Source organism: Dipodomys spectabilis, unplaced genomic scaffold (assembly GCF_019054845.1).
Source record: "Dipodomys spectabilis isolate Male_0828 unplaced genomic scaffold, ASM1905484v1 ptg000094l, whole genome shotgun sequence".
Lineage (NCBI taxonomy): Eukaryota > Metazoa > Chordata > Mammalia > Rodentia > Heteromyidae > Dipodomys > Dipodomys spectabilis.
In genome coordinates, this window is record NW_024870771.1 from 9,372,877 (window position 1) to 9,392,998 (window position 20,122).

Sequence of the window (20,122 nt, forward strand, 5' to 3'; positions counted from 1 at the left end):
AACGTTTACCACATGGGCCTTTGTAGGGATACTCAAGTTCTAAACTATAGTAGGCACCAGGAAGGGCCTAAGGAGGTTCTTAGAGATTCTGTTTCAGTAGGGAAGGGGAGATGCCCACTTCCTGTTTGCACCAGTGGGTACAGCACGTGGTGTCAGTGACAAGCAGTCTGCTGGCTCTGAGTGTACAAACTATTAGATTTCCTGGGAAGGCTCTTTTCCCTCCCTATTGAAGCTGTTAGAAGTGGCTCCTCTGCCCCGGACTGCCTCTGATAAACTTCTTGTGTAATAACAGTCTCCTCCCTTCCTGGATCTTTGTCCTGGGAACAAATTATTTAGGGAAAGAGACACATGGGGTGAGTCTGAGGGTCCATGTTTAGAATGAGCACATCACCTCCAGTGTTCCTTATTGCCCATGGGAGGCAGATGAGTTACGTGAATTTGCACCTGATAGGGCCAGTTCAAGGCCTGAGAGTAAGGAATCCTGGGGGGAAGCTGAGTTGTGTGAGCTTGAGCCATTCAGATTTGGGAAGGAGAAAAGCTTGCATTTCTGTGCTGTATTTTCACTGTGTCTGAGAAAGCTGAGCATGCTGTGAGGTGCCCCTTTCCCCCATTGGTGCCAACTTGGGCCCAGAACAGTGAGCTGAGACTCCTCTGGTCAGTACTCTTTAGAGCTTCTTTTCCCTGTCCACTAGGCCAGCCCTTCCCTACACCCCAAAGGAAAAAGGCTCAGCTCTGAGCTCTGGTTTGGGTTGGAGCCCCAGGTTCCCATCATTTGTTGCTGCAAGCAAAGCCTCCTGGCACATCTTACCAGTCCTGAATGGGTTTTGCTCAGTGTCCTTGTCTTGTTTCTTGCTCTCCTTCATAATCCCCCAGGCTCTGTGAGCCACGGGTGCTTAAGGGCAGTGGCCCTGCACACACATTCATTCGCTGTACAATGACACTGCTCTTGAGGCTGCAGAAAAGCTTCACCCAGGAGATGCAATCAGAAATTTCAGACACACTTTGAAAACAGCCCTGTATGATCCATGTGTATGTGTATATGCAAATATGCACACGTTTATGTCTGTGTACACATATACAAATTGGGCAGTTGATGGCTGCCACTGATTTTAGGATTCCAGAAAGTTTCCTCCATCATCTTTTTCTTTTCTAATGCTCACACATGACATAATTCACCCAAGAACAAGCTCAGCAATTTGTTAAGGGCTACTTGAGGTCTTGAGGAGCCCTCTCATACTTAGCAGTCTTAAGTAAGAACTTGAAATGGTGAAACTCTGGGTGCTACAACAAGGTCCAACTCATTGACTCTCTGACACTTCATCTATCCATCCTTAATTTCCCACTCTATTACCCCAGTCCTACTGTGTCTGGATCAAGCCAGGCTTGCTCCTATGTCATATCCTGTGTCCTGTCTTCTCTCTACTCCTCCATGCCTGATTTTTGCTTCCATTGGGTCTTTAGGTCTTTATCAAACATCACCTCCTCCAGTGACACCTGCTCTGGCCACAGCCTTCATATGGCACTTCTGTTCTCTTCCCTCCATACTACTTTTCTGGACTGGATCATCTTCCTTAGTTCATGGCACCATCCAATGAACTGAGCATTGTATCTGAGTGTCTGTGTCTTGCCCTCATCAGCTCCACTTTGGGATAATTACTGGTTCAATGTCACATTCCCAGGGCCTGATGAAGAATTGATGTTTCTCCTTTGTAAGTGAAATGTGACTCCTGGGACCTAGGTTTGCTGGTGCAGGTGGCTGAGGCAAAGCCTGAATAGAGCACCTGATCCTTGTTACTAAACAAACCCTTTGACTCTTCCTGTGCTTACCAATTTTATCTGCTCTTAGTTGATTTTTTGAAACCATTAGTGTTAAGCCAAATGCCAATGGCGCATATCTATAATCCTAGCTATAAAGGAGGCTGAGATCCAAAGGATTAAGGTTTAAGGCCAGCCTGGACAGAATGTCCACCAGATTCTACTGCCAATTAACCAGAAAAATGTGGGACCAGGGGCATGGCTCCAGTGGCAAAACACTGAACAAGAAAACTGAGCAAGCACAAGGTCCTGCATTCAAACCCAATAGTGCTAGTGAAGAAACAAAACCAAAGCAAACCTCATGTTTTAAATAAAGAAAACACCTTTGAAGTTAAGTCAGTATGCTTCCAATGGATGAGGTCCAATTGTACATGCACAGACCACCAGCTGCTTCCTCACCTCTAATCACCTTTCTCCACACTTTGGCCCACAGGCACAAAACCCCATCCCTAGGAGGCAAATTTGATTCTCCTTCTCCCATCTCCACATATGGCCTCCTGGTGAATGAACTCCATTTTATAAAGTTTTTTAATGCCTCTGATGGCATGATGGGAAAAACAAGCCCGGTTCACGAACAAGAGGAGTGATAGACTCAGTTAAGACCATGACTGAGTTTCTTTTATAAGCTGGCCAGATGACACAGTGAACCTCAGAATCTCCACCTCCGTATTTGGTGATAACCTTCTGGGATGAGGACTGGTATCTATAAGGAGATGGGAAGCATGCCTGGTCTGCTACAAACCATACGGAAAGACCATTGTTTTACCTATGCAGAGGTGCCAATCAGAACACAGTTGTAAGCTGTCTGTTGAGCTCTGGTTAAGCCTATCTGACATGCTTTGCACCTGCCCAAGTGAGGTGAGGGTTTTCTGAATTCCAGTGACAGAGCCTCAATGTCTATATTCATAGAGGATGTGAGAGTGGAGTGCAAGAAAGGGAAGTGTAGAAAAAAGTCCCTATCCTGGTAGCTTAGGTAGGACAGAATAATAACAGGAGTTTAGGTGCTTCCTGTGGACTAGGTCAACTCAGCCTGAGCACACTTCCCTGGCCACTGCTTATACTGTGACCTCTCTTTGCTAAGACTTTCTTCTGTGGCTTCCTATCATCCCTCAGGCTGGCCTCTCTGGAGAGGGGCCCCATGGTCCAACTGGGCTGTTGGCCAAGGAGTTGCACCATAAGAAAGTCTCTGTTGGGTTAAGTCAGGAGTTGGCATCTTTTTCTCTACAATGCAAAGAGTAAGTGATTTAGGCTTTGTGGGCCTGGACTACCTACTCAGCTGTGCCATTGCTGCATGACAGTGGTGTGGACACTGTGTAAATGACATAAGCAACAGCATGCCAAGAAATTTCATAAAAGCAGGCAGTGGTAGTAGTCAACCTCTGTACCAGGTTTTCAGGCTTCTGTGCTCCTTGTCTCTCTGTCTCTCTGTCTCTCTCCCTCCCCTGTCTCTCTGTTCTATGTGTCTTGATTCTCAAGTTAACACCCACTGAACCTACTAAGTGCACCCCAGGCTTGGCCTTTGGCCTGGACCCTCACCTAGCTTTCTCTAGCAACAGTGGCCAGTCTGTATCTTTAACTTTGATTGGTGCCACTTGAAACTTGTGGTGTTTTCAGAGTCTGTCAGTTTCTCCTGCAGTGTGTTCCCCTATCAAGTCTCCTATAGACTTTGAATACCTATGAGGTTATACCCATGAGGTTGTAAGGACACAGGTGTTAATTAGCTGGGAGTGGCAAAAAGGGACAAGGTCAGTAGTGACAGAGATGGGGCCATGCTCATGGCTTCCTGGGCGCATGAGGGCTGCTCTGACTGGACCTTGCACATCTCTTTCTGGAAGATAGTCTTCAGTGGCTCTTGAGTCTTGGGATTGTTGGGGTCTCAGGAAGGGCCTGGCTAAGTGATCACAACCTTAACTGAGAACTGAACCTGAACTGAACAACTAACTCCACCTGGGGTAGAGGAGCTCTGGGCAGCAACCTGCAGCAGCATGGCTGTTCAAAGTGGGATCTCTGGTCTGAAGGGAGACACCATTCAGAGTACTGGGGCAGAGAGCTTGTCTGTACTTGGTAAGGCTTTCATATGCAGAGAGCTCACAGAATCATCTTTGGGGATCATCAGGACTCCCCAAGGAAGGAGGCAGACAGTGTGGCCAGCACCTTATCACCCCCAAGTCTGCTCCTTTGTTCCCACAGTCCCAGGGCAAAGGAGGTTGGGTGAGCAACTCAGATAATTGTGGCTTTTATCAAAAGCACCACCAAAGGGGGAAAAAAAGTAAAGAAAAAGGCTGGGAGGAGAGTTAGACAGACTCCCAGCCTCCAAAGGGGTGATAACTTGCAATGAGGAGGTGTGGAGGTGTGGAAGAGCCCGTGGAAACACTGGCTCTCTGGGCATCTTCTCTGAGGGGACAGTCACCACCTGTGACTGCAATATCCCCAGTCAAGCTTTGTTTTCTCAGTGAGTGACAGACATCATTTCACTCAAATAAATTGTTCAAAAATAGCCTGTCCCCAATGGGATCCCCCCTCCCAGAGGCTCCAGGATTCTTAAATAGGAAATGACCCAGAGGCAATTACTAAAACTTGATATAAATAAATGCATTTAGTCTATTTGAACCAACTTCTTTCAATCCCTTGTGAATCAAAATGTTGTTCTCTCTTGAAATTCATTTCCTGCACATAAGAGGGTGGGTGCTATACAAGGTTCAAAGATGGCCCTGAGTTGGGCCAACTGGATTCAGATCACAGCCTTGATGCTCATAATAGCTTCTTGTGCCCTGAAGATGGAGATACCACCCTCAGCCACCCTACCCACTTCCCAGGACCATGGAGAAAAAGTAATGCTGGTAGACAAATGTGCTTGGCATTACAAAGACCAGACCACCTCTGCACTGAGTGAGGGCTCTGTACATTGCTACTCTTCTATTTGACATCCTTCCAACTTATCCTTTCTGAAGATTTTTCCCAGAACAGTATTCTCAATAGTCAACACCAATCATTGACAACTTGTTTCCTCCAGGCCAAGATTTGCATCCAGACAACTAAAACTCTATTCAGTAGGAATTCACTGCAATTTCATGTTAGCTTGACATATATTATATGAGGGAGGGTTACACTACTTGATATTGTTGTTTAAATACCTAGGTAACTATTTGGTTATTATAAAGTTGTAGCCGTTTTAGTCTGAAAATCCTGTCTTCATCTCCTCTCGCTTACAAGGACTAGATCTTGGTAGACCCACTCCAAACCCCTGTGGGTCTAGTGATAGAATCAGGAATGAGTGAGCTAATTAGTAAACATTTGTGGGTAAGCTGCTTCACAATAGAATTTTACATAGCTTAAACCTGATGCTCAAGTCTTGGGATTTATAAAAGAGTTCAATCATGGGATAGGCTAGGACTAAAGAAGGACTGTATGGAAGGTACAACTGGAAAGTGACCCAAATATGTAATTACTGATACATGGTTGAGGATGCATAGATACTCAGAGGGAAGGCCTCCTCTGCCTCCTCTACTGTGTTTATGAATAATTATTTTCAATGAAGGAGAGCAGAGAGAACACAGTACTAAACAAAATAAAAAATAGCCAAAGCAAGCTGTGCACTGGTCCCTCATACCACCAGGAGATCTGATGATCACCATTCAAAGTCAGCCCAAGCAGGAAAGTCTGAGATTCTTATCTACAATTAATCATCAAAAAAGTGGAGCTGTGTTTTTTGGACTCTAATTCATTTAATTTTGATTTAGTTTTAATTATTTGTCTCCATCTACTGGATTGGCATTTGGCTTGTTATGCATACGCGTGTACACTCACACACGCACATGTGCACGCGCACACACACATACACGCACACACACACACAGCAACCTTTCTGCTTTCTCCAAATTGCTATGTCCCTGTCTGTCTGGTGGAGGTGATTGTTGCACAGACCATGAATGACATCACCCAAAGCAAACTGTGAGGAATGGAGAGCACTTCAGATATCTAGGCAAACAACACATATTCCCATTGGGGAAACGAAATGAGAGCACTATATCAAACACCCCCCCCCCAAAAAACAACAAAAAACCCCAGTTCAATAGCATAGTTCAGTTTCATTAGCATTAGCCAAGGCCTGAGAAGGTGCTACCAGTAGCTGAACTCGGAGCCAGCACTCATGTCAGTAATCTTAGCTACTCAAAAGGCTGAGACCCAGAGGATCAAAGCCAGGCTCAAGGCCAGCCTTAACAGAACAGTTCACAACACTCCATCTCTAAAACATCCAGCAAAAAGCAGGGCTGGAGGCATGGCTCCAGTAGTAGAGTGCCAGCTTAGTAAGTTAGCAAGTGAAATAAGAATAAGGCCCTGACTTTAAACCCCAGTACCAAAACACAAAAATAAAAACAAAATAACAACAACAACAAACATATCAACAGCATTTCTCATTTGTTAGATCTGAATGTCAGGAGGACCTATGGACCAAATGTATGGCAGCTCTAATGTAAGCTGAGGCCATGAGATCCCCCAGAGCTCCCCATTGTAGAGCAAGTATATTGCTGGTGAACTGAAGACTGCAAAGGGGGTGAATGTGGGGAGGAATGTGTGTGGGCATGTGTATGTATGTGTATGTAATGCCTAGTACATAAATGCATGTCAGCCATGTGTACCAATGTGTGGACATGTATACGTGTATATTTGCATATATAGGAAGGGGAGAGGGAAGGAATGGTACAACCTAATGTCAGTATCACAGGTCTTTCTTTCTTCTGATGCCTGGCTCTCTTTCTTAGCTCCACCCCCTTCAGCACCTGATGAATGAGTTTCTGGGAGCACAAAAATGTCATTCACAAAGGAAGCAGAGAACTCTGTTTTAGTCTAGCTCCTCTGACGACAACCTCATCATGTGAATTCTGTCAAGTTACTCTCTTCATCTGAACAAGGGGAAGAACTATAATTTTATATCTTTTGGGGGGGCAACACTGAGAATTGAATCTAGAATCTTGCAAATGCTTCACAAGTACTCTATCACTTGAGATCCATATTCAGAATCCTTTTCTTTGCAATTTGTTTTTGAGATTTGTTCTCCAAAACGTTGCCTGGCTGACCCTCAAACCTGAGATCCTCCTGCTTCAGCCTCTGTAGAGAGGTACCCACCTTTCATGAAGATGGCAGCGGAGGTAGAAGGGCCTTGGAAAGAGTAGCAGAAACACAGTCACATGGCAGCTCTGATCGTGGCTTGTTGTAGTTACAAATGCAACACATTTGACAACTATGTGACAAAGCTGCCAGGTCAGGGGTGGTTTGGGGTAGAGGCATTCCAGGAATTGGCGGGGGCATTAAGGGTGCCCTTGTAGTCACCCTTACAGGCAGCTGGCCATAACTGTCTCCCCCCGGCCCCCAGGGATGGTAGCTTGGCCTGGCCTGGCAGCACATGCACAGCTACAAGCTGACCCTTTTTGTTCCCCTTTGAGCAATGAACTAGCAAACGTGATCTGGCTGTGGAAGGGGGAAGGTCTTTGATTCTGAGGCTGGGAGAGAGGCCTCAGGACTGCATGGAGCCAAGTAGAAGGGCCTGGGTTTGTGATAGCTGTGTCTCAGCGTGGGCAGATGACAGAGTCCCACATGGGAGGAGACACACTTGGCTACAAGGTTGGAGAATGGTGATGATGCTCAGGGAAATCCCAGGGTCTCTGCTGCCACATTTCTAACCTAGAATTGATCACATCTATGTGGGTAACAAATTTGGGATTAAAGACAGGACCATGTGAATCCCTGCTGATTGGAAAAGAGTGCGCCTTTGCCAAATGCCATTCACTGTCTGCTCTGGGGCACCTGTACTAAGACCCTGGCTTTGGGTTTTGGTCTATATCTACTCTCAGCTCCAATCATGAGTGATCAGTGCAATCCCGCAGGTTGTCCATGTATGGATTCTGCTAAGCCCCTTTGTCCATATCTACCTTGACTGTCATCTACTTGTCACTCATGGGTGGCCTGACTGTCTCTTCCTTGAGGAGACTTCCTACTACCTGTCACTTGGCTATGTAGCTACCATACTCCAAAGAACATGGATCACGTGAAATAATAAAACTGAGCCAATAAACTTAGGTCATTAAAAAACTTATTCAATAGCTTACAAGGCAAAAAGTGTAAGACAAAAAAATGATGGGGCTTGGTGGGGTTTGGGAGTAGGGTCAAAGGAGGAGAGAAAAACAGAGAGAGTGATAGAAGAGAGAGGAGAAACAGAGATATGTGAATGGTGGCACTAGCCCTATGACCTAGAGTAGATGAAGCCAGAGACATAAGAGACCTCCATGGGCCTCGGCCTGTCACTTTATGGGTTCCTCCTCCCAAAATTGTACTTATGATTATATAGATGATATTATATATATATAAAAACAAATATACTCTTTGACCTTACAGCATAAATATCTTCCTTTTGATTTTAAAAGGAACTAAGGCATATTTGTGAGCTCTAAGCCCTACACCTGAGGCAGGTGGGATGGCTGAACCATCCCCTCCTAAACACACTCAATGTGGTGTAGGGGGGAGGAAAGAGATGATGACAGGCTGAGGCTGGCCTCTCTGCACAGTTCTCTTATAGCCCATCTCTGGTTTCAGTAGCATCACATGCAAAAGGGAGATAAAAATACCTCCCCTGAGGCTGCCGGGGGTGAAATGAGATAACTTCTGCTAAGTGCAGCTTTGAGTCAGGGATTCAGTCCGTATAGTAAAGAAAGAGATCAGGAGAGCTCCTAGCACTGGTAAAAAGGAAAAGAGGTTGTAAAATTGTTTTCAAGAAAATAAAAAGAATAATGATAAAATTTCAACCATAACTGAATTTCCCTAAAATTAGAGGTTTTGTGGAAGGTGAGAGAAGTTACTTCAAAGGACATGTCAGGCCTGGGCACCACTCAAAGAAGCAGAGCTGGGCTCCCCTCTGAGGAACTCACACAAGTGGACCTGTGACTAAGGATGAGGTCTGAGTAGGGAAGTTAAACCTCTAAGCAACACCTGGACCATCAGCTTTGGTTCAAAAGGGCACCACAAAGAAGCAGGGGAGCCAAGCACTGGTGGCTCCCATCTATAAATCCTAGCTACTCAAGAGGCTGAGATCTAAGGATTGTGATTCAAAGCCAACCCAAGATAAGAAAGTCCACAAGATACTTATCTCTAATTAACCACCAGAAAAGCCAGAAGTAGGGCTGTGGCTCAAGTGGTACGGTGGTATAGGTCCCTTGAGCCAAAAAGCTCAGGGACAGGGTCCAGGCCATCAGTAAGCCTGAGGATCAGAAAAAGGGGGGAAAAGGACCAGAGAAATGGCTGGTTTGATTGGACAGTGAGAGGCAAAAGTGTCAGGACTTGTGGAGAGAGAAGGGGCCTCAAGGGTACTTAGCCAGGGCACTAAAGGAAGGAGTGCCTGAGCCAACAAGAGCTCAGAGTTTACTTTGGACCACAGAGGGCCAGGATTTTATAAGGGTTGAAAAAAGGTGTAGTAAACACTGCAGTTGATGGCATGCTGTAGATCATGCTTTTCTATACTATCTGAGTCCATTCTTCCACCCATCCATCCCTCCACAAGATGTTTTCCCACAGAGAACAACACAGCTGAGATTCCCGATGTCACATAAAATGTGAAGGCTTGAGCCAAGTGCTAGTGTCTCACACCTGCAATCCTAGCTACTCAGGAGGCTGAGATCTGAGGGTTGAGGTTTGAAGCCAGCCCAGGTAGGAAAGTCTGTGAGACCCAATTAACTACCAAAAAATCCAGAAATGGAGCTCTGACTCAAACAGCAGGGCACTAGCCTTGAGCAAAAGAGGCTTAGGAACAGAACCCAAGCCCTGAGTTCATGCCCCAGGACTGGTGCACATACACAGACAGACAGACAGACAGACAGACAGACACACACACACACACACACACACACACACACACACACAGTGAAAACTGTCTTGTCTAGCATCCCAGGAGAAAAAATGGCAGAGATGAGATTCCAGGTCTCTCATAATCACACAGTATGTGAAGAAAGGGATTCTGGGGTCCAGTACCATTCATGCAAAGTGGAGATAAGGAGTTGCACCAGGGTGTGTCAGTGACATGAGATGCTGAGACAGCCCTGCCCATAGTTGGCCCCACATGAGTGCTCCAAATTGGAAGCTCCTTTCCTTGGCCCTGTGAAGTGGGCACCTGCTGAGCCCCAAGTGATGTCTAATCATGATGGTTTGGCAGTAAGAGCCAGGATGAGTGGCTGCCTCACAGAAGGAAATGAGCAGAAACTAGAGGGATGACAATAAAGCGTCAACAAGAGTTATGAATAAAAAATGATGGAGTTGAAGGCCTGAGGTATAAGGATAGGAGAAAGAGCTGGGACCTCAGAGATCGGAGGGCTGAAGCAGATTCCCTCTTCAGCTCAGGGGCTCCCTGAAGAGAGCATGCCTAGGAGTCTGAAGAGGGCAATGTCCAACCCCCCCCCACCTCCCTGACGTGGAATGCAAGGCCATGGGCTGGGCTCCAGCCAGCACCAGGGGAAAGGGGCCTTTGTCAGTTTCTGCCATTGGCTAAGATTCTATACAGGCACATTGTTCCGAAAGAATGTATAAAGATTAAAATTTATAACTAAGACCAGGGGCCGGCACTCCTTGAAAAGGTCAGATTATATAACGAGCTAGAAAAACTGCCAGGCCAAGATGAGAGGGAGGTGGGCGCAAGCGATGTGGGGAGAAGGCGAGATCAAGAACATGATTAAAAGCTGGGCCAGGAAGTGACTTCTTGGGCCTCCTTGCTCTGTTCTTTGAATGAGTTTTGGTTTGACTTTCTGTCCATTGAAATTTATTATTTGCTGGCCTCTCAGTACATGCTAGCTTCTGGCCTAGGAGCTGTGGAGGGCAAGACTTTGCAAAAGCACTTCTGGCCTTTGGGATGGAATTAAATAGGACTTTGGAATGGCACCAGCCCTGACAGCGTGGTTCTTAGGGAAGGCTGAGAAGTTATCTACTTTTCTTAGTCACTTTCCAGTGCCTTTGTGTATCAAGCCCTGAGCAAAGACAGGGAGCAACAGAGCCCTTCTGAAGATAGGAGTCCTGGGAAGGGAACAGAAACAATAATCTTTCAGGGTTTCAAAGAGTCCCTGGTCAAGTGTGTGAGGTTTCTCAGGTGACAAACAGAGGTGTGTGTGTGTGTGTGTGTGTGTGTGTGTTGGATCCCCAACAGAGTTTTGATGCAAGAAGTTGTGGAGGGTGAATCTAGTGAGGAGGCCAGGCAAGGGCAGATGCACAGGGGCCACTAGGCATGCCCCAAGAAGGGCTCAGGGCAGCAGGGTGTATAGCTCTGACAGTTTCTGTTGTCAGACTGGCTTTGCCTTCAGAACCTCAGAGCCCCAAGTCAGTTTTATCTGGTTATCTTCCCTGAGCCTCAAGCATTTCCTCTGCCAAACAGGTAAGAAAAAGCCCATCATTTCTCTCTCTCTCTCTGTCTCTGTCTGTCTCTCTCATACACACAGCTTATGGAGGCAAAGCACTTTCCAAGGCTTGGCTTAGAAGTGGTAATGTTGTTCCATTATCAAAAACACAAAAATAACAACCAACTGTATGCTGGAGACCCCAGATAGCACCCATACTTGCAGGCCAGGTCTGCTTGCATACATTTCCTTAAGAACCACCCTCTCCACTACCACCACTGCTGGGCACAGCACCAGGCTGCCAGCGTCCTGTGCCCCACATGACTCCTGTGAAGTAACTTTGCTGTTCCCACCCCCTCATGGACAGACAGGAACACTGAAGTTGGGAGGTGCCTCCTACCTTTCCCACAGCAGGCCTGCCCTAACTCTATACAGAGATGCACAGACAGATGGATAGAAGGGTCTTGGACAGGCACAAACCAAAAACAGAGATACATGCCTTATGGAAGCAAGAAAACATGTTTAGTCTCACTTGTAATTATAGAGGTGCATTCCAAAATGATAATATTTGGAATTTTTCCATCAATTGGCCAAGGCTGCCAGTGAGTGAACATGAGGGAAGATTGCATTAGAAATGAGTGTAACTTTTAGGAAGAAGTTTCTGAGTGTCAAGAATTTTTTTTTTTTTTTTTTTGGTTGGCCGTGGGGCTTGAACTCTGGGCCTGGGCACTGTCGCTCAGCTCTTCAGATCAAGGTGAGCGCTCTACCACTTGAGCTACAGTGCCACTTCCGGTTTTCTGGTGGTTTATTGGAGATAGGAGTCTCATGGTCTCTCCTGCCCGGGCTGGCTTTGAACCGCAGTTCTCAGATCTCAGCCTCCTGAGTACCTAGGATTACAGGTGTGAGCCACCAGTGCCCGGCTTTTTTTGGTCAGTCGTGGGGCTTGAACTCTGGGCTTGGGCACTGTCCCTGTGCGCTTCAGCTCAAGGCGAGTGCTCTACCGCTTAAGCCACAGTGCCACTTCTGGTTTTCTAGTGGTTTATTGGAGATAAGAATCTCATGGACTTTCCTGCCCGGGCTGGCTTTCAACCGTGATTCTCAGATCTCAGCCTCCTGAGTAGCTAGGATTATAGGCGCGAGCCAACAGCGCCCAGCTCAAGAAATGTTTTAAACACAACCTTCTTCCATAGATTAAATTTTAGGTTAGGGAAATTTACCCTAAAAGTATACAGCTGTATGCAAGTAAAACTTATTTGCAAGGATTTACAACATATGGTTAAAAAAACAAACTGTGTATTGGTGGCTCTCATCTATAATTCTAACTCCTCAGGAGGCGGAGATCTAATAATTGAGGTTCAAAGTCAACCTTGACAAGAAAGTCTGTGACACTCTTATCTCCAATTAACCACCAAAAAGCTGGAAGTGCAGCTGGGGCTAAGGTGCTAGAGCACCAGACCTCAAGGAAAAAGAGATAAGCCCTGGCCCTAAATTCAAGCCCCTATACAATAGATAGACAGATACACACACCCATATACATATGCATGTACACACACAAACACATGTCTATATACAAACTAAATGTCCATCAGCAAAGAAATGTATTAAATAATTAAATGTATTAAATAATTAAATGCATTAGATGAAGATATTCATAATTATGTAATTCATACTCTGCAGTCCTGAGATGATTTAGTCTATATAAGGTGCCACATTTAGGTATAATCTTTAAGATATATTTTTAGAGAGATAAGCAAGATAAAGTTGATATATAAAAAGCAAGCTGCATTACATGTATATATATATGAGTGTGTATGTGTGTGTGTGTGTGTATGTGTGTGTGTGTATGTGTGTGTGTATGTGTGTATGTATGAATGTATGCATACACATGCATACATCTAATGCTTCCAAAAGGATTCTTAACAGTCAATGTAGTTGTCCTTGTGGTGGGAAGAAGTGGTTCTCTTTCCTGTTGTTAATTCTTCATTCATGGTGCAGCCCGTACTAGCTGGGCTCACTTGCACACTGGAAAGTGTTGGGGTTAGGTCTCAAAAAGGTATTTTAGATACAGATTTCTGCTCTCCAAAGATGGGCAAGGCAAATCAGCATGGCCACTTTCTCACCCCTACTGAGGGAGCCTCTTCTACTTACTGTAAAAGTGCTTCACCTTTCCCCCTGTTAACAGAATACTCACTCCAAGCTTCCTGTTTCCCAGCATGCTTTGCATGCCCCCAGCAACACTTGCCCAACCAAGAACACCCTGGGAAAAGTCCAACTGCTGACTGAGCCAGCCCCCCAAGAGATTCCCAACACCACCAGTATCTGGAGGGATTGAGCAATGGCAGAGATGGAATTTCATTTGGCACTTAATGCAATCCTCTCTGCTGTTGCCAGAGGCGGCAGATTCTATATAAAGCTGCCAAACCTGGCCGTTTCCTCAGTGAGGGTTGACCCTTTTCTTTCAAGGGCAAGGCAATGGCGATTGTGAGTGACTCACTAGCAATAACTTTGGTATCTGGGCTTGGAGAGCCACTGAGCCCAGCTAGACAGGGCAAGGCCGGTGGAAGGAAGCAAGACCTCTCCACTCTAACCTTGGTTTTGCAGAACAGCTACAGCTACATAAACTGAGACAGGATATAGACACATCCTGTCTGAGTTAGCAGCAAGAAGTAGGGCCCCAGGGACCTCCCACAGCAGAGCCTCTGCCATAAATCAAATTGGGAGGACAATCTAGAATGGTATGCAGGCAAGGGCTCCACCAATCTGGGAGGGGAAGTATTTGCAAGTCATTGGTCAAGGTCTGGAAGTGGAATCCTAGAACTGTTGAGGAGAGGGAGTGGAGTGGGAAGGAAGATCCTCTTTAGACCTGGGATGTCTGTGGCCTGAATTTCCTCAGCCCCTGAAGTGAAATGAGTACAAAGGCTTCCCTTCTGTTCCCTTAATCCAGGCCCCCGAAGCACTCAATGTACACATGTGCATATAGACACAGGAGAGAGGAGCTCAAGTCACACATACACAAACACATTACTGCTCATGAATGCACAGATCCAGTTACTATAAAGGTGCCTAATGTTTACACATCAGCCTCTATGTCTAACCATCTAAATAGGATTAGTTCTTACAACTCAAACGAGAAATATTACTATGATGATTCTCATTCGTGGATTAGGAAGCTTTGCTTGCTAGTAAGTAAGGTAGAAGAAGGATGGGTGAATGAAGTCATAATATTCAACATACATATGTAAAAATGGAACTAGGAAAATTGAAGGGAGGAGTGAGGTTGGAGGTGATGGGGAAGATGGTGAAAGGGGTGGCACTGGTCAAGATTCATTGTACTCATAAACTAATGAATTGAGACGATGTGCAACTATGTGTGTATAGGGGGAGGGAGGCTAAGACACTTTCAGTGCAGAGAGTGCAGCCAAAGCTCCCATGTTCTATAGTGTATGTGCATCCGTAGACTATTCCAAACACACTCACAGGCTTGCACAAGCACTGTGGTGTGCACACATGCACCTAGCGCAAATCAGCAGAGCTTGACTACTCTCAGTCCTGGCGGTGGCCAGTGGCTTGCATTTCAAGCACTTATAAAAGAGCCCATGCCTCAAATTCCATTATCTTTACCATGTTAATAATTTAGTGTGATCACATGGCATTAGAGGCTCAGAATATCTTCTCTCACACAAGCTCTGATAATCGGACTTAGCCACGATTAAACACTTATTTCTAAACAAACAAACAAACCACATAACAAAACAACTAAAAACTTCAGTTCGTTCTTGAAAGCAACACAGCAGAGGAGATGGGGCAAGGCACAGCAGTGTCTCCAAGCATCCGCCAAGACTCTCAGGACATAGGACTTCCTGTTTTTCCAAACCCGAAAAGGGTCCAGGCCAGCGGATCCCTCCAACATCTGTGCCTCTCCCCTACAGCCCCGCGCGCGCGCGAATGCGGAGTGTGAGCCTGCGGTCCCTGGGAGCTTCCCCACAGAAAGCAACTTGTTGTGCGGTTCCTGGGGTGGCCCAACGCGGGGCTCTTAGGCGTGATCTTTATCCTGATAGGGTGCAAGTTCTGGCCCAGACACTACCCAAACCCCACACCGAGAAACTGAAAGCGAGGGAACGAGCAGGGCCCGCTGGGGCGCGGAGCGGGAGCCTGGGGTTGGGGACTCGCTCAGCGCCCGCCATCCCGGGGCTGCTGTCAGCCCCGAGCCTACTTGGCTCCTCGTGCGCGGGACAGCGGGTGGCACGCAGGACCCGCGGGGTGTCCGGGCCCGCCGCGGGGCGCTGCCCCCCCCTCGGGGCTCCCGCCCCATCCCTTCGCAGGACACTCACCATGGTGGGGCGGCGACGATGTGCTGTTGAGGCTGCTCATGGCCCACCGGTCCGGCGCGCTCGTCCCCAGGCGGGGACAGAAGAAGGCGGTGGAGAGGGTCGCAGCTGGGGCTGTGGGCCTGGAAGGGTGGGAGGAAGCCCCACCTGGGTCACGATCCTCCCGGGGCGGGCGCCGAGGGGAGGGGCTCAGCCCGGAGATAGGCACAGTTCACTCCACTTATTATTATTTTTTTTTTCTACAACTTGGCTGGTGGAGTTTCCACCCTTTTTTTTTTTTTTTAAACACACACCGCCCACATCTGGACTCTGCTGGGCTTCAGCTTTCCTGCGCAAGACCCATTTTTCTGTTTCTGTTTCCATCTGCAGCCACCAGATAGAGAGATTGTGGAGCGTCCCCCGCCTGGAGCACCGGAAAAACTCCAGAAGTGACTGGTGGCCTGGCTGGCACACACGAGGATGACAGACCCAAGTTTGAAATTTCACTGGCTGCTTGCCGGGTTCACAGCTATCTGCCCTCACTAAAACAGTCCAGGACAGTCATGTTTTTTCTTTTATTAACCGTATTTATGCACATATATACGGGGTGGTCTGCAATTTGTTTTCGAGATAGTGTCACTATATATTCCAGGCTGGCCTTGAACTCATGATTATCCAGCCTCCTGAGTGCTGGAATTATGTACAGGCTTGCTACCTTGACCAGTTCAATTTATGCATACAATATGCACTGATCAAGCCAGGGCAGTTGGCTTTTCCCCCTCCCTTCCATATCTTTGTTTGGAGTCTTCTAGCTTTTCCACTTCTTCATAAAATACAATCACTCCACTGTGCTGTGAAACACTAGTGATTTTATCTAACAAGAGATTTTTATCTATCTTTTGGACTGTGGGTTATCCTGCTGCAGTCTATTTTGCCCTTCCTAGCCTCTGGTGATTTCTATTCTTGTCTTTTTCCACTTTGAGATCAACTTTCTTTTAGATTCCACATATGAGAGAACATGTGGTCTTTGTGTGTCCAATTTAGTTCTCTTAAGAAAATGTTCCCAACTTTTATCCATTGTGCTCAAAATGACAAGATTTCATTCTTTTGACCATGCATAACGTTTCTATTTTATACATACACCATGTATTAAAAAATTCATTTATGCACCAACTGACACTTAGGTGGATTCTTATTTTGGCAATTAAAAATTGTGCTGTTTTGCTTAGCATTATCTTCTATGGTTATATGGTACATAGCTTTTGGGCTTTTCTGATCATCTGATGAGATTATCCTAGACGTATACTAATGATTGCAAATAAGGAAAACCATGAGACCTATATTTCTTTGGGTCTGGCTTACTTCACTTAACATGATTTTTTTCCAAGTCTTTCTATTTCCTAACAAAATAGGACAGTATCATTCTTTCTGATGGAGGCATTGAATTCCATTGTATATCTATACCATATTTTCTCCATCCATTCATCTGCTATGGGGCATCTGAGTTGGTTCTATATCTTAGTATGGTGAATAATGCTGTGATAGACATAGTTGTGCTGGTAGTTTTAGTATGCTAATGAAATGAACCCCAAGATATGGACATAAGAGGATTTTGTTTGTTGTTGTTTTTTTATGAACTATGTATTTTTTTTTGTTTCTTTTTGTATGTTCTTACCCCTATGGTATATCCCCTGTTGTCACTATATTTGATTTTGGTATCCTGCATCTTGTATATATGTTTATCTAATTTGGGGAGGGGAAGGGGAATAATAAAATGCTGAAACAAGGACCCAGGATGACCCATTGCAACAGCAATACTCACAAGACACTATGCTGGAAATGAACTTAACAACTTCTGGGGAGGGGAAAAGTGGGAGAGGTGGCAGAGGGAAGGGATAGTAGGAGAAAAACAAAGGAGGGAGTAGCAATGTTGGACAAGAAATGTACTCATCATTTACTTATGTAACTGTAACCCCTCTGTACAGCATCTTTACAATAAAATAAAACAGAATAGTGCTATTAAAAATACCTGGCATAGCAGCTCTAACTGGCCAGCCTAAGCCCCAACTGTTAGATTACATTTCAACAAATGACTGGATGCAGTAGTAGGTGCCTGCTATCCCAATTGTGGGGGAAATCACAATGGTTGGGTTAATGGTATGTACCTTTCCGTTTCAGCAACATGGGGACGCAATCCCAGGAGGATTTCTGGACAACTGTGTCATATAAGACTTTTATTCCTAGATTTTCTTGTTGTTGTTGTTGAGAAAACTCCATACTGTTCTCCCCAAGGCCATACTAATTTACATTTCCTCTAACAGAGTAGGAGAGTTCCCTTTGTTCTATATCCCTGCTAGTGTTGATTATATTTATTTGTTGATTGGTTGATAATGATCATACCGACTGAGATGATATGGTAACTAATTGCAGTCTCAATTTTTCACTTTCCTAGTGATTATGTGAGCATTTTCTTTCATATACTTTACTGTCCATGTGTATTTTTGCATTTAAAAAAGTCCACTGAACTCATTTACCAATTTTAATTGGATTTTTGTTTTTGTTGAGTTTCTTGAATATTGTGAATACTGTCACATGGATTGCTTACAAATACTTTTTCCCATTCTGCTCTGGTTTTCTTTTCTCTCCAGTGATTGCTGTAAACAGAAGCTTCTTAGTTTGAGATAGCTTGTTTGTCTATTTTAACATTTGTTCAGCTACCACACTCAGATATTTTATAGTATCATTTGTTAGAATAATGGCAGGAAAATGTTTGTACATGTTTAATACAGGAACAATTTATTTCCAATATTTTTAACCCACTGCTGGTTGAATCAACAGATGGAGTATACATGGAGCCAATGGATTAACTGAATATATGAGGACAAAAAATGAGGACAGGGAAAAGGAAGAATCTCAAAGCTGATGAAGGACTCATGACTGGGCTAGAAATACATATATCTTTGTTTCATGCAATTCCAGAACAATAGTGATGAAGAGATTTTTTTTAAAGCTTTTACAAATGGATGGTTGGAAGAAGGGGAGAGAAAAGAAGGAAGGTGAGAGGGAGAGGGATAGAGAGGAAGAAAGAGAGTGAGAGAGAGGAAGACTGGCACAGAAACTCACATTTGTAATGTGAAATGCTAAACACAACAGAATAATCTTTCCAAAGTTTAAGGAATTAAATGGAGATGATTTTGAATCTTTGAACTGTAAATTTCATACCTGGCTAAAAGTTCAGTTGACTATGACAAAATGATAAAAAGATGTGTTTGGAGATGATATGTAAAGAGTGAAGAAGTTTTATTCTCACACAGCAGAAAGATGGACTTGAAAGAAGACAATCAAAGAGAGGGGGAGCTCCAAGGAGCAGGCCCAAGATGCAGGGCCCTTGACTATGTCTAGAGGGTCGTATGTGGGGACTTCAAGGATTTAGATGTAGGGTGATCAACTTGAGGTTAGGTAAGTCTGCAGAAAGTAAATAAAAAGAAAAGTTCTCAGATGAGCCTGATGGTTTCAAGGCTTTATAAAAAAAAACCCACAAGCAAACAAAAAGTCATTGTTCAAATCTGAAGCTAAGTAACGATAGCATCATTGGTGGCTACTGATGAAGAATGACCATGTAAAATGGCTGTCCATTGCAACTGGTAAGACTGAGGACATTTTCCACTGGAGCCCAAGAACAGGGACAGAAACTTCCTTCCACAGTGGGCTGTGAAGTGGTAAGACATATGTGGCCCTAAAGACATCATGGCTACTTGTGTCCAGAATTTGAATGAAGCAAACATGTGAGCATTCAGTTGGTCTTGCTGATCAGAAGCTGATTTCTGACATCACTGACAATATGAAAAGTCTATGTGATAGAGGTGGAAAGAGGAGTTAAAGTGGAAAGTAGGCAGATAACATTCTCATTTCCCAGTCCGCCTGGGGACTGAGATGCAGGCAGTAGGTGCCAAAAGAAAGTGTGCTCTATCAAACTTAGGAAGACAGTCACCCAAGAAAGGGATCAAACAAAAGGATAAAAGTACCTTTTTGGAGAAAGCTGGGAAAGGATGTGGGAATGTCCTGCATTGTACCATTCTTCCATGAAGGGGACTCCATAGGACTCTGTAGGGATGTTGGATGAGGGTATGAAGAAGTGAAGCAGAATAAATGGTTTCATACTGCACCATTTGGGATGTCAAGGTTCAGAGAAGGACTAGTATTTTTGAGCTTGCCTGGGACACTTGGTTTGGAAGGTATCTCTAGAGACTGCTAAGAAAGAGCACAACACTGCACACCAGAAAGGGCTGATGGATCAGGGTGGAATGTCCTTCTCCTCTGTCCTGTCTTGGACCATTGGTGCCATTTTTGGCCTTACATGCATGGATGTTCAGCTGATGAATACTTACCAGGGGGTCACCCCTTCTCAGATATAGACTAGGGAAAGGGACAGTAATGGAGTAAACCATCAGGCAGAAGATTCAGTAGCTATTATCTACACTTAGTGAGTTAAAAATTAGGATAATAGGCATATTATCAAGAAAAATGAAGTAATCAACTAGAGACAAATAGAGATGGTGAAAGAGACCTTTGAAAAACAGGCCTGTGGGTGGGGGCATACATGGTAGAGGAGGACTGCTTTTAAGACAGAGG

The 20,122-nt window shown here is 45.1% G+C and overlaps 1 protein-coding gene across 1 annotated transcript in view; it reads right to left on the reverse strand.

Annotated features, from left to right (window-relative positions):
- Gypc (glycophorin C (Gerbich blood group)) overlaps nt 1-15,735 on the reverse strand; it is a 33,629-nt gene extending 17,894 nt beyond the window's left edge. The window contains exon 1 of the mRNA XM_042685275.1: nt 15,515-15,735. Coding sequence (XP_042541209.1) covers nt 15,515-15,554 — 40 coding nt within the window. The 5' untranslated portion in view covers nt 15,555-15,735. The remainder of the gene's footprint in view (nt 1-15,514) is intronic.
- Between the last annotated feature and the right edge of the window lie 4,387 nt (nt 15,736-20,122).